General features: G+C 38.8%; 1 protein-coding gene across 1 annotated transcript in view; it reads right to left on the bottom strand.

Moving 5' to 3' along the window:
• Positions 1–12812, bottom strand: part of EMC2 (ER membrane protein complex subunit 2) — a 50644-nt gene extending 37832 nt beyond the window's left edge. The window contains exons 1-2 of the mRNA XM_006892330.1: positions 12744–12812; positions 574–687 (exon numbers count right to left, since the gene is read on the bottom strand). Coding sequence (XP_006892392.1) covers positions 574–687; positions 12744–12783 — 154 coding nt within the window. The 5' untranslated portion in view covers positions 12784–12812. The remainder of the gene's footprint in view (positions 1–573; positions 688–12743) is intronic.
• Positions 12813–13882: the final 1070 nt, after the last annotated feature.

Below are 13882 nucleotides of genomic sequence, written 5' to 3'. Positions count from 1 at the left end.
TGTTCAAAACCACTAGCTACTTCCCAACGGGACAAAGATGTGGCAACCTGCTTTCTGAACAATTTAGAGTCTAGGAAACCGTGGGGTGCACTTCTGCTTTGTCCCACAGTTCATGTACGTCAAAATAGATTTGATGGTGAAGAGTTCAGGTTTTGAGTTTATACGCTTTCAATGTTTAAAAATATTTTAGTATTTCATAAAGTAAAAAATTAAAATTATTTAAACATTATAGTTATTCTAAAGAATCTTTATGAAATACCATTGGTCAAACCAGAGCTGTGGTTTCATTGGAATGATAGGTTTTTGAGCATTAAACAAGAATACCAACTACGGTTGGCACCATAATTAAAACCAACCAAGATACCAAATACCATTACCAACAATTATACATCTTTCACGTAGTATCAGTAAACTTTCAGACGTGAGCAATTACAGAGAAGCTGACCTGAACAGCAGAAAACATTATATATACACTTAGATTTAATTGAAGGTAAAAACAGTAACTACTAAGCACCAGAAAAGAGATATGTGCACCTTCCAATCATATTAAAGGCAATTAACTAAAGAACTCACTATCATCTCCAAGTTTAGAGGCATATTCATTAATTAACTCCTCTCCAACTTCTACAATTTGCTCACTATTTCGAGAGTTTTCTTCTCTCCATTTTCTCATTTTATCTCTCATTTCTGTAAAAAGAAAATAAGTATGTATTTGATTAATGGCAAACAATTAACAAGATGAGATGAATATCTTAGGTAAAGAAAAGAAACTCAAACTCATGCAGCAGACCACACGGTATCTCTAAACTAAGAAGAAAATCCATTTAATACAAGTTTAGAAGACAGAAAATTCATTTCAGCTGGTATTACAACTATCTCCAGTTGTAAAGATGACACATACATTTCCAAAGATCATTTCTATGCCTATAGTACCTTTGGATATCAACTCCTTCAGAGCTATACGTTACTTCCAAAATTTCAACAAAAGCTGTAAATTCTTTTTCAAAAAGAAATTCGTAAAAATCTCAAAATATTGAAGGGAGGTGCTCTTGAAGTTCACCTACTAACTCAAGTTGATAACCTTTTCATTGGATAGCATATAGCTTTGGTGGTATAGCTCCTAGTAAGCTGCACTGCTATCCCAAAGATGGTGGTTCAAATGTACCAGTAACTCCAAGGGCCATCGCCTCTCATTAGGAGTTAGTCTCAGAAAGCAGATGGAGGTCAGCTAGGAGTCAGAACTGCCTCAGTGGCAGTGAGCTGATCATAGTAAACTATTAGCACTGGAGAGATGGCTATCAGAAAACACCCTTCTTGTTGTTATTGTTGGTACTGCTGAATCAAATACAAGTCACAGCAACCCTATGAACAACAATCTGAAACATGTCCTATCCTGTGCCATCCTCATCATCTCTAACACAGTTGAACCCACTGCTGCAATCATCGTGTCAACCCATCTCATTGGAGGTCTTCCTTTCCTTCACTGACCCTCCACTTTTCAAGCATGATGTCCCTTTTCAGAGAAGAGCCTCTATTGGCAACATGCCCAAAAGTACGTGAGATGAAGCTGTGTTGTCCTTTGTGTCGTCCTTGCCTGCAAGAAGCATCCTGGTGCACTTTCTCCAAAACACAGAGAGTTCTGGTGGCTTAGTGATAAGGAGATGCACTGCTAACTCAACAGCACATGGTTTGAATCCACCAGCTACTCTGTAGGAGTAACAGGGGCAATCTCCTTCCGTAATGCCTCCGAAAACCCACTTGAGGGTCGGGTTTGCATTAGTTCCAACCAGAGGGTGCACCACCACAACAAAGAATTTCAAGTTTATTTCACAGAATTTGATGTTTATTTTTCTTAAGCTGTTGGCTGTTGTGTACCAGAGAGAAGGAACCAACTCACTGCTGACCCTCCAGCATGTTTTCAGAGGAAGTAAATCACAAGAGGGTCCATCTTTCTCTCAAAGAGCACCTGGTAGATTAGAACACTGTGCCTTTGGGGTTGCAGTGAATGAAGCTCCTTACCCAACTGAATTTGAGAATATGGCAAACACTGTAATTAGCAAAAAATACCCAATATAAGGAAAAAAGAAATACCTAAAGAAAAAAAAAGCAAAGCAATAAGGTAACTAAAAATTACAATCAAAAACTGAAGATTTTTTTACATAAAAAAATTTGAATGTACACAGTGTACTACATACTACTAGCATCCATGTATTAGCACCCATAAAAGAACAAGGCCAACTTAGGTTCCAGCAAAATTGCTGGTCTTTAAAAAAAAGGGAGGAGAGAAGAATCTTCTATTATCTTATAAAAAAAGGAGCACCTGACCTTAAGGAAAAGAAAATCAGAGGATTACTTAAGTTTTTGTACAGCAGTGTTTATGCCAAAACAAACTAAACTAATATAAGATACTAAAAGGGGAAAAAAATGTGTAAAAAAAAAAAGGGGGGGAAAAAAAATAAAGTGTAAATCAGTTTTACAGCCAACAAAACTGAGCTCCCGGTAAAAAGAACACAAAATGTGATTACTATCTAAGAACTGAGGGAATACGGTGCCCGTGCACTCTTCCCAAAGAAGTGATTAAATAATAGGTTTCAGTAAACCAAACTGGCTTACAACCCATTGCCACCAAAATGACTGCAATGCGTAGTGACACTACAGGACTGAGAAGTCCTACAGGCTTTCCCAGGATACAATCTTTATGGCAGCAAACTACAACTTTCTTCTGCAGAGCTTAAGCACCGATTATGCCAACCTAACGGCACCTAACAATAATCCTGACAAGCAGCCCTGGTGGTGCAATGTTAAGCACTCAATTGCTAACTGAAAGTCAGAGGTTCAAGTCTACCGATCATCACTTCATGGGACAAAAAAGATCTGGTAACATCCTCATATAAAGATTCCATTTTAGAAACCCATATAGGGCAGTTCTATTCTTTCATACAAGGTTGCTGTGAGTTGGAATCTACTTGACAGCACACAACAATAACACAGTATTGGGGGAGGGGGCAAGATAAAATCTAAAATGATCCAGGTTTAGCTGCCAATTCTCTGGAATTACAGAAACATTTTGAACTGTACCATGAGTACAAAACACAGTATTATAAAGACAGTCATAAGACCCAAATTGTTTCATACATTAACAAAAAGGATGTCAAAGGAACCCTATAATCAAGAGATTTGAAAGATACAGCAATCTTCATAAAAAAGGACAAGCCTAAAGAATAGTATCCAGGGAGACAGAGATAGTAGAACAAGAGAGCAAACGAGAAAGCAAGAGTGGAGACATATATACACATAAAGCTATTAAAAATGTAAAAAAGAGATTACTGGTAAAATGCAGATAATACTAATGAGTGGATAGAGAGACTTGGGTTTGGGAAGTGGCATATGACGGCGTTTCTAGAGCGGGATAATGAAGTCCTATTACTTGACCTGGGGAATAATTAAGGCGTGTTCAGTTTATAAAAAAAAACACTTGGTCATACAAGTGTTTTCTCTTTCAGTTATATTTTATAACAATTTTACAAACAGTAAAAAAAAGTACCTTTTTTAAAAAATGAAACTCTTTCTCAAAACATTAAGCACTTATTAGAGAGATGAAATATTTACATGAATAATTTTTTCCCTTTGAAATTTCACACAAAAACAGTGGATAAGAGTCAAAATGCAGAAGCCAAATTGAAGGAGTTCAAACACTAGCCCTGCCAATTTCTAGTGGTAAAGTTTTGACTGAATTAATTACTTTGTGCTTTAATGTTCTCTCAAAAGAAAACAGAAATTATAATAACCTTCTCATAGTGTTGTGGCAAGCATTATGAGTTATTTTATGTGTTTAGAACAGTAAATTCTTAGTATATTATAAATATCATTCATTTCTATTCTGTTTTCTTCCTTGTTCTATGCCCACTGTTAATTCTCTTTAGGTTTTTGAACCAACAAGTTTTGAAGCTTGTTCTAAAAAATCAAATGCTATTCCTCTTTTCCTAATCCTATCATCCCTGGCTTCAGTCCCCCCAACATTTCATTTATAGCAAGGGATTTAAAACAGGGATCAGCAAACTACAGCAAATCTTGCAGCCACTTGTTTTGTAACTAAATGCTTTGTCTGAACACAGTCACCTCTGTCATTTTAGGTGTTGTGACTGGTTTGTGCTACAATGGCAGGGTCAAATTGCTGAAACAAACCATATGACCTACAAAGCTGAAAATGTTAACTCTATGGTGCTACAGAAAGGAGGAGGGGGGGGGAGTATGCTAGCCTCCGACTCAGAGCATAAAGTAGTAGAAAGGGTGCAGGATTCTGAGAGGAATGAACACAGTATAACCTCCAACTCTGTCACCACTTGGTGACATGTCACTTAAGACATCTAGTGATTAGTGACCTAAGCTAGAAAATGCAAAAGACCTGTTTAGAGGTCTAGGATAAAGATTATACGAAGGGAAATAATCTGGTGCTCTCAAATATTGCTTAGCCAGTTAAGATGCTTTTGAGGTTATTATCTTTAATCTGATTTTTATTACAGGCAAGACATGCACGCGTCAGTTATCAATGGACACCACCATTGTCCTCCATGCAGCTTCATGCATTTTCTGCATCTCCTTGGGCCTGTGTTTATGACAGATAATTAAAACAAAGCACTTTATAAGATATAAAGTGCTACAAAACTGTTAACTACCTTTATTTGAAGGAAAATCTCTAATAAATGTTCCTGCATCTGGCAAGCAATAAAGGATCTTCCCCTCATTTCTTTCTCAAAGGTGGCTTAAAACTACTTTTACTCTATCCTCTAAAAAAGGCATGCTTCTCAAAGCCATGGGGATTTCACTAAATACTGTGGCTAACGGAGAAACAAGAATGGCTGTGTTCATTCTGGTTATCCTTCCACAAGGCCCACAGTCCCCTGTGGAACATCTGAAAGTCAACAAACTTGCTCTGTTGTGTTGTGTTTGTTTGGTTTTTTTTTTTTCAGCTGACTGCTAGTCCAAAATTCCCACCTCAAATCCTATTTTCTTCACTCCTACTTATTATATATTCTAAAATAACATTTCTTCATTTTCACGAGTCAATATATTGTTTACAAAGGTCAGTGTCTATGGGATAACAGAGGGCTTCTGAATAATAAACATTCTCACAAATAATGTCTAATCAGATTGTTTCTGGATGTTGAAAATAATCTGAACAAAAGGTCATTTGATAGGTAAAAGATAAATCCTTTCTGTGCACAGACAACACTAGTACGAATGTGTTTTTCACCCTGTGCAGTACCGCATGCTGTTAGTAGGACGTGAAATCAACTTGGGGCAAAGAGAAGCTTAAAAAGGATGCAAGGATGGCTTTGCTCATCAACACAAATTCAAACTCCTAACTGTGAAGTTGGAATCAGCCCATAACTGACCCTCCAACGGATTTTGGGGGAGCCTGTAAATCACACTAGGAAAGTCTCTGGTGGATTCCAATCGCCAGAGAGATGCCAGCTTTGGGTTGACAATGTAACTCTCTACAGACCACACTACCACCACTGCACCCTTAGGAATCTGCTCATGGAAATAACCCTATTTACTAAGGTTTCACTCTATACACATACACACAAAGGAATGTGTTTACGAATATGTACAAATATGGTCTGAGTTGCTGTTCAGTTAATTCCAAATCACACTGATCTCAAATCACAGAATTCTGGATAAAAATGTTCCAGAGGGTTTTTAAAGCCGTGGTCTTCCGGAAGCAAGTCCCCAGTGCTTTCCTCAGAGTGGCTCTGGGTGAGCATGAACTGTCAATAGTTGGTGCATGGTCAATTACTTAACTAGCTGTGCCATGGAAGGACTGAGTGTATGAGTAAACTCGAGTTGAACTATAAATTGTATTTGTTAACTGTAGTTTGTGAGAAAATATTGTGAGAAAGAGAACATACTCTTTTTAAGCATTACTGCTAAGAACAGTCTAACCCACAGTACACACATATAATAGCTAAACAGAAAACAAAGAACACTGCTGAGATATGAAAATACAGCTTTTGTAAATTAGTATTTCACCTGTAAATTAATTACACAGCTGAGCCTGTCATACCTAGGATGCTGCCAGAAATACAATGTGAATATATTTATCACACATTAATCTTTTCAGAAATGCTATAAATATACTTATCAATTGAACTATGAATAAAAAGAAAAATGAGAAAGTTATGTCTTTTGAAAAAATGTTTCCTCCATTATTTCAAGCTCACCACACTAGAAAACCACATCTTCTCTTCCTAACAAATGTTGCTTCCCTTCTTGGTGTTTCCTTTTCTGTTAATGCCACAATGGACTTTTTTGACTCTTTGGTCAAAGTATGTGAGATCCAGAAGCAAGCTTGTTTAGTTCAACACATTATCTTCAGGAAAAGAACAACGAGGATGAGAATAAAGTACCCAATTAAAGGTCTTGTTAATACATTATTTAGCATATAAACTGACAGTCAAAGGTAGGTTTGGATGACTGTCTACTGAAGATAGGCTTTGGGCTGGGGTTTTGGTTTGGTGGTGGTTTTTTGTTGTTTTTGTTGTGTTTTTTTTTAGTTAAAAAGCAAAGACAGATTTATTAGAAAATCATATCCCAAAGATAAAATGGACCATCCAACTTGGAAAAGAAATGTGGAGGAGGCCAGGAGATAAATTTTCAAAATCTATATGAAGCTGAGGAGCTCTTTGAACTATTATTCAACAAAATGTGAACATATTTATAGATACACTGAATTTTAGCTATTTCAGCACCTTCACAGACCACATTTAACACTTATATCTGCATAAGCAAGAAGACTACTAACTTCAAATTTTAATAAAACCCCCAAAACCCAATCTGTTGCCACTGAGTCAATTCCAACTGAGCCCATGTGTGATGGGTTAGAATTGTTCCATTGGGTTTTCGTTGCCGTAATCTTTATGGAAACACCTCACCAGCTCATTCTTCCATGGCACAGTTGAGTGAGTTTGGAACAACTCAGATGCGTGCAAACTGTCTATACCACTCAGGGACGTTAGATTTAACAATCAAGATGATGTAGAAAACTCAGCAAAAGAAAATTCTGTAGCAAAGCCAGTACTTGAGAAGGCAGCTAATTCTACTACCAAAGAGATTTCTTCAAGATCCCCCAAAGTAGATAAGAAAAAAAGTCCATCTGAACTGTGGTTGCCTGTGTGAGAGAAGAGAACGGATCCTAAGGTCTGAAACTGCACTTTATTGAAAGTTTGTATCTAGCATTTTTCCGTCCCAGTAAGATACTTTCTGGCAACTTGGAAATAAAGACCCCAATGTGAGAAGATTTAAGTACATGAATATTAAATATTAACATAGATTTGTCTTGCAGATATGAGATAGCACAAACGGACCAGAGGTTACAAACAGGTGGGAATTTTGTATATATAATTGTAAATATTTTGTATAATTTGTTAGTAGAGGTGAAATTTGTAAGACAAACTTGGTAATTGGACATTGATCTGTATTTGTTGTGTATATTTAATATAATAAAAGGCATTTTTTAACTTAAAAAAAGAAAAGTCTAAAAAGCAAATTGGAAGACTGTTTTCTGAAAATTAAAGGAAGAAATCTTTTCTAGAAGAGGATAATCTTTAATGGTAAATTAAACAGAGATGTATAAAACACCTATTAGCTGGTGTAGGGTATGACTTAATCCCATCTGAAGAGTGCACTTATGAAAGAAGACGACAGAAACATAGTGAGGCGTTGTACCAGCAAGAAAAAAAACAAAAACCAACTAATAAAATACCAGGAGCTACTAGAAGGTGAAAGAGAAAGAAAGATCTGCACTAGAACAGGCACTGTCTAGCCCTACCAACACTCTCAATTTGGACTCTAAGGCTCCAGAACTTTGATAGAAATTCCTGCTGTCTAAAGTCACCTGCTTTATGTTATTCTGTTGAGACAACTCTAGGAAACTAACTATGCCAGGCATTATATCAGTACACATCCAGCACAAATATCTTCTCAAGAAACTTGACTACAACCTCCTAAATGGGCAGTCTCCTACTGAAAAGATGTACAGCCTTGGAAACCCAATACAAGGTTCATCATGAGTCAAAATCAACAACAACGGGTTTGCCTTCTGGGTATAATTCAAAATTCTCTTTCCTATCCCCAAATCGTGAAGTTATTAGAAACATCCACTAAATAATAAACGTCAACATTTTCAAATAGCTGAATAAATAATATCTCTTTAATATTGTTTACTGAGCCCAATAAAGAGTCTCACTCAAAACTCATTACTGCCAAGTCAGAAGCTACACTTTTTTTTTTTCTTTTATTAGTTTTAATGAACATTTACAGAGATTTGGGGTTCTCATTCATTCATTGTTGCACTGTTTCTCTACCCTCCTCCCCAGTTCGTTCTTCTTCCTCTGGCCCCCAAATGTGTTTTAATTGTCCAATTGCCACAGTGCTTGTCAAAGCCAGTTCTCATTAATCTCCTTTGTCAGTGTGTCCTTTGCCATTCCCTATCACTCCTCCCTGAGAGAGACTTCACCCTGATTCATAAGGAAAAGGAGATGGCGTATTCTCTTAGCTACTTCCTGCTGAAAAGGGACGTTGTGTGGAGGAGACTGTTCATCTTTATTTTGAGGAGCCAATGGTGGATTTGAACCACCTGAGTGGCGCTGCGTTTGGGTTGGCAGAACAACTCCCTACAAACTACTCTCCCAAAACTCCCTTTTATAAATACGTAATAAATTCTATTATGAGGATCGCAATACTCTTGAAACTAACCACTTCCATGGCTTAAACTCATGATACTACTACTGAATGAAAGCCATAGGGGCACAGATAAATTGATAGCAGCTCTTGCCAAATTTAAACAAAACACTATCCGACAATCTTCTCATCATTCTCCTAATGGAATCTGTTATTCCAGACTTTAAAAATAAAAATCTAAAATGACTTTTTCTTAAAAGACTCGAAGATGGAATATTCTGGGAAAATATTAGCCTCGCATTTTCAGATGAGCAAACCATCTACCCTATTAGTTTATGGAGATGCCTAAGTCCATCTTCAATTTGATTTATATAATTCCACATCAATATTTCAACTAGCTCAATCTTTTTAATATTATTTAATATGGGATAGTAAGGAAATTATCTCATAACTTTTAAAAATAATATATAATGTCTTTGTGACAATTTGACATTAATTCCAGTAATAATTCATTCAGTCAACAAATTATGAGTTCCACCCACATGATGATGTTGGTGGTGGTAGTGAAGGCTACCAACAAGTGGAAAATGACTCCTTGCTGACCCTCCAGCGTGTTTTCAGAAGCAATAAATCGCACAGGAGATGACTATCCATCTTTCTCCTTACCACTCCATCTGCTCCTTACCACTAGGCCACCAAAGCTCCCCATAATCTGTAAGAAGTTGCTCTTGGTAAACAAAAGCTGTGCTTCTCTGGTAGTTTGAATCTACCAGCAGCTCAGGAGAAAAATGAGCACTCTTCTTTCATGTAATTCGAAACATAATGGGTGAGTCCACTACCAGTTGGATCTATCTTGATGGCCAACAAGAGGGAAGAAAGAAAGAGTGAAAAAGTGAATGATAAATATGTCACAATTTGCTATCAGCTACTAACCTAAAGGTGTGTGGCTCAAATTCACTCAGCAGCACCCTAGAAGAAGAGCATGTTGTGTTCACCTCTAAAAAGATCTCAGCCGGTGAAGCCCTGTGGAACAACTGTCTTCCTAACACAAAGGGCTGCTATGACTCAGAATGGACTCAAGAGCAATATGTTTAGGAGTTTTGGGTTGTTTCCAGTAATATGGCAGTAAACAATAGGCCTGGTTCTTTTCTTCATCTAGAATGAGAGGCAAATATTTTCAACATTTACACAATTGGGCAAATGTTTCAACATATGAGAACAGATAATAACTGAGGGCCAGGTCTAGGCTTTTTGTTGTTGTTGCATTTTTTTCTCTCTTTTCCTTTCCTATGAGGGCTGAAATGGTTGAGTCAATGTCTTACATACAAAACTTTTGAAGACAGTTAAGAAGTTCAAGCAAATGCAAAGGATAATGAGGCAAGAGGAGAACAACAACAACAAATACTCTGAAATAGGCACAACAGTATATGACTAAGGGAGAGTATGGACCCTCGAGGGCAATCCAGAAAACCACCCTTAAGAGCTTACAGAGAGGAAGTGGGAGAACGTGGTCACTGTTCTATGCAATCAAGTCAATTCTGACTCGAAGTGACCTCCAAGTGCTATGGAGTTGGAAATAACTCATAGCTGACCCTCCACTGGGTTTCTAAGGCTGTAAAGTACAGGGAAGAGGACCACCCATCTTTCTGCTGAGAAGCCACTGGTGAATTCAAACTGCCAGAGAAGCCTAGCCTTCAAGTTAACAACACAACTCTCTAGGGGCTACACCACCAGAACTCCCTCTTGGTGACCCAGTTGCCTATATATGTAACAAAGTAGAACTGCTCCCTCAGGTTTTATGGGTTAATGGTTTGAATCTACCAGCTGCTCCACAGGAGAAAGGTGGGCAATATCCTCCTGTGTGATTTACAGCCTCTGAAAACCTGCTAGAGAGTCAGCTATGAGTGAGTTCCAACTCAGTGTCACATAATGCATATATATGGATGCCAGGTCTTTTCTCCCATTAAATTGCTGAGTGAGTTCAAACCACTAACCTTACAGTTAGCAGCCAAATAACTGACCCCTGAACTACCAGGGCTCCATAGACGAAGAATGTGATTGTTAGTATGTGTTGTCAACTGACAACAAATCACAGCAAGCCTATATAAAACAAAGCAACCCTGCTTGATCGTACATAATTGTCACTATCTCTGCTCCAGATAAAACTGAAGATGTGGGCAGAAGGCACCAAGGAAAAGGAGGGCATAATTATATGTGTGCAGTAGAGTTGACAATAACTCAGAGTGAACAAAAGATCAAAATCTTGCCTTGCACCATCCCCACGATTTCCAATATGCTTGAGTTCACTGTCAGAGCCACTGTGTAATCCATCTCTTTGAGGGTGTTGCCCTCTTTCGCGAAGTCCCCACCTTACCAACTAATAAATAAAGGCATGCTTTTAAATAGTGGTTAACAATTCACCAAGCACTTCAATGTTTTATCTTTTGTTCCTCAACAACTTGTGAAGTAGTCATTATTTTCATGCCAAATCTTAATAAGGAACTCCTCTTTAGAACGTCCTCAGGGTAAGAAACTACTATCTACCAGTAGTTATAATTCCATTCCTCTCAAGATTCTGTACATGCTATTATTCTCAGAGAAACTATGCTGAATATGCCTTCATCTAAGCACTTCCTAAAAAAATTATGAAACAAATTAAGTAATTAAAAAGCTTTAAAAATAAGAGTCACATTATCTACTACCCAGCTTAAAAAACATATCCTGACACTTGATATCTTTTTTTTTTAAACTACTTATAGGTGTGTTTTCTCCATCAAACTATAAACTCCTTGAAAGCAGGGACCATGTGCCACTTAAGAACAAGCACTGAGTACTGAAGACTGCTGTTTATTAATATAAACGCACCTACCCCCAATACAAGTGAAATGAGTCATAGAGACTACTAGGAGCTCTGGTGGCACAGTGGTAAAACGCTGTGCTGCAATTCCAAAGGCAAGAAGTTCAAATCCACCAGCTGCTCCAAGGGAGAGGGTTGCGTTCACTTAGTAGTAAGCATTTGCGTTACCAACCCAGAGTCACAAAGTGAATTCACCAACTGTTTATCAAGGGAGAAAAATGGGAAATCTCCTCCCGTGCAGTTTACTGCCTCTGAAAACTCCCTGGAGGGTGTGCTATTCAGTTCCTACTTGAGGACACAAAACGAGAGGCTACGGAGACATTAAGTTACTGAACTCAGTTTCACAACCACACTTTCGGCTCACAAGTTATCAGGCCATTTCTAAACATACTTCAGCATTCATGAAATAAACTACCTCTTGAAGTGCAAGGTAATATGCTAAGTAGAAATCCATTTAAAGACTCAAAACATTAAAAAAAAAAAAAAAAGAAAAATTTCTTACAAGGCTGGCCCAAGATTTGACAGCTTTCAGATTTAAAGAGCACATTCCATCTTAGATCAACCAAGAAATCCGCCAAAGACGCCAAAGCCAACTAGTTCTTTTTCCCGCCGAGAATGTGTTGGCGTGGGATGTCTTTTTTTTGTTTATTATTATTGTTAGGAGAAAGGAATGCATAAACAAGGACAGGGAAGGTAAAGGGGAAATACGGTTTTGAAAAATGAAATGAAAAGTAACATTTACAAGAATCAGATTTGTTCAGGGTTCTTCTACACCTTTCTGCACGGACTTCTAAGCCTTATATAGCACTTGGCACACAAGGCCTAACAGGCCCTGTATTTCTGGGCTACAAGGAAGCTCCAGCAGCCACCTGTCCAGGCTCCTCCGCGCCTCCTACTAAACACGGCAAGAAAGTGACAGCCCCAGGACCACGTCCCTCCTGCCTCACAAGAAAAGCTACCCTGGGTCGGTGGACTCCTGTGGAGGTAGATCGATCAATCTATAGAGTCGGCGGGGGACACTAGGGACCCCAGGCCGGGACAAGGCAGGGGCCCGCCCGCCCCAGGTTCCACTCAGTTTGGCGCGTCCAGTGAGAGCCCCAGGGCAGAAAAGGGTAGCCAGAACCAACTCCCCCACGGCAGCGAGTACTTCGTAACTCCTTCCCCGAGCCTGTAATCGTTCTGGGCCCTCCCCGCGCTCAGTTACCTTCCCAAGTGACATCGTAAAGCTCAGAGACCTTCGCCATCTTCACAGAACCTAGAAGCAGGGGGGTGAGTGGGCGGGGAGAGGAGATCACATGATAGGCCGTGGGGCGGTGGCTAGTTACGATTTCATTTCTTATTGGTGGAGAGCGCGAAAGGGGCGGGATCCGCTACGCACGTGCACGCAACTCTCCGGAGGGGCTTTCGGAACAAGGGGCGGAGCGAGATGGGTGGCGCGTTGCTCGCCGGGAGTTTGAGGACGCTGGGGAGACTGCAAAGTGCAAATCTCGCGTTTTGGTGATGTTCCTTTATTGCTGTGGATTTTAAACAAACTCCGGACTTTTAGTATTTGCCACTCACGACCCTCTTTTCATATTCCCCGGTGATGGCTTGCTGCAGGGTTTTGCACCGGATTCCCTATTTGCCTCTAGCGTTACTAATTCCTTAGTGGCGTTCGCATCTCTTGAAGGCATTCGGATGGATTATACGTTTGCACTTTATGTTCCTTCGTATAAAGCTTTAATGATTGCGCTAGTACCTTCCTGGCAGCCTGCACACTTCGTTAACGCTCATCTTGGATATAATTGCTCTGGTTGTGATGCTTCCTACCTAGTTGTGAAAGTCCTTAAAAGCAGCCTCAGCTTAAGTGCATAATAAATAATGAGTGAATTGGATAATGGATGAATCTCTGTAGAGTGACTCTTCGCTTCTGCACCATTTACTACCAAACAACTGCTTTCAAGAACCTTTGGTCCTCATTTTCCAAAACGAGAAAAAACAGGATTAGAAGCAAAAGATTTTATGACGGATGAGTATGAAGTGTGTAAGAGCATATAAAAAGGAAAAAGTCTCTACAAAAACAGTCATAGCTAAGAAGCAGCAAAAAGCATTCAAAATTTGAATCCTGGGTTCTACACAGGAAAAAAAAATTTGTGTGACATGTGCCACATATGTAGCCTCATAAAGACAGAAAAGACGAATGAATTTATATCTTTGGATAACAATTTGAATAAGCTTCATTCTTTCCAGATTAAACAGTCCTATTATAACTTGGGGTCGGAGTTGGGGGAAGTTATAATGGCGGCTCAGAAATTCATGCATTCTCTTGGTGGTCCTAGTGTGTTAGAAAAAGCCTGGTTACCC

Source organism: Elephantulus edwardii, unplaced genomic scaffold (genome assembly GCF_000299155.1).
Source record: "Elephantulus edwardii isolate Elephantulus edwardi_28Jun2011 unplaced genomic scaffold, EleEdw1.0 scaffold00114, whole genome shotgun sequence".
Taxonomy (NCBI): Eukaryota; Metazoa; Chordata; class Mammalia; order Macroscelidea; family Macroscelididae; genus Elephantulus; species Elephantulus edwardii.
This window is presented reverse-complemented; position numbering and strand designations above follow the sequence as displayed.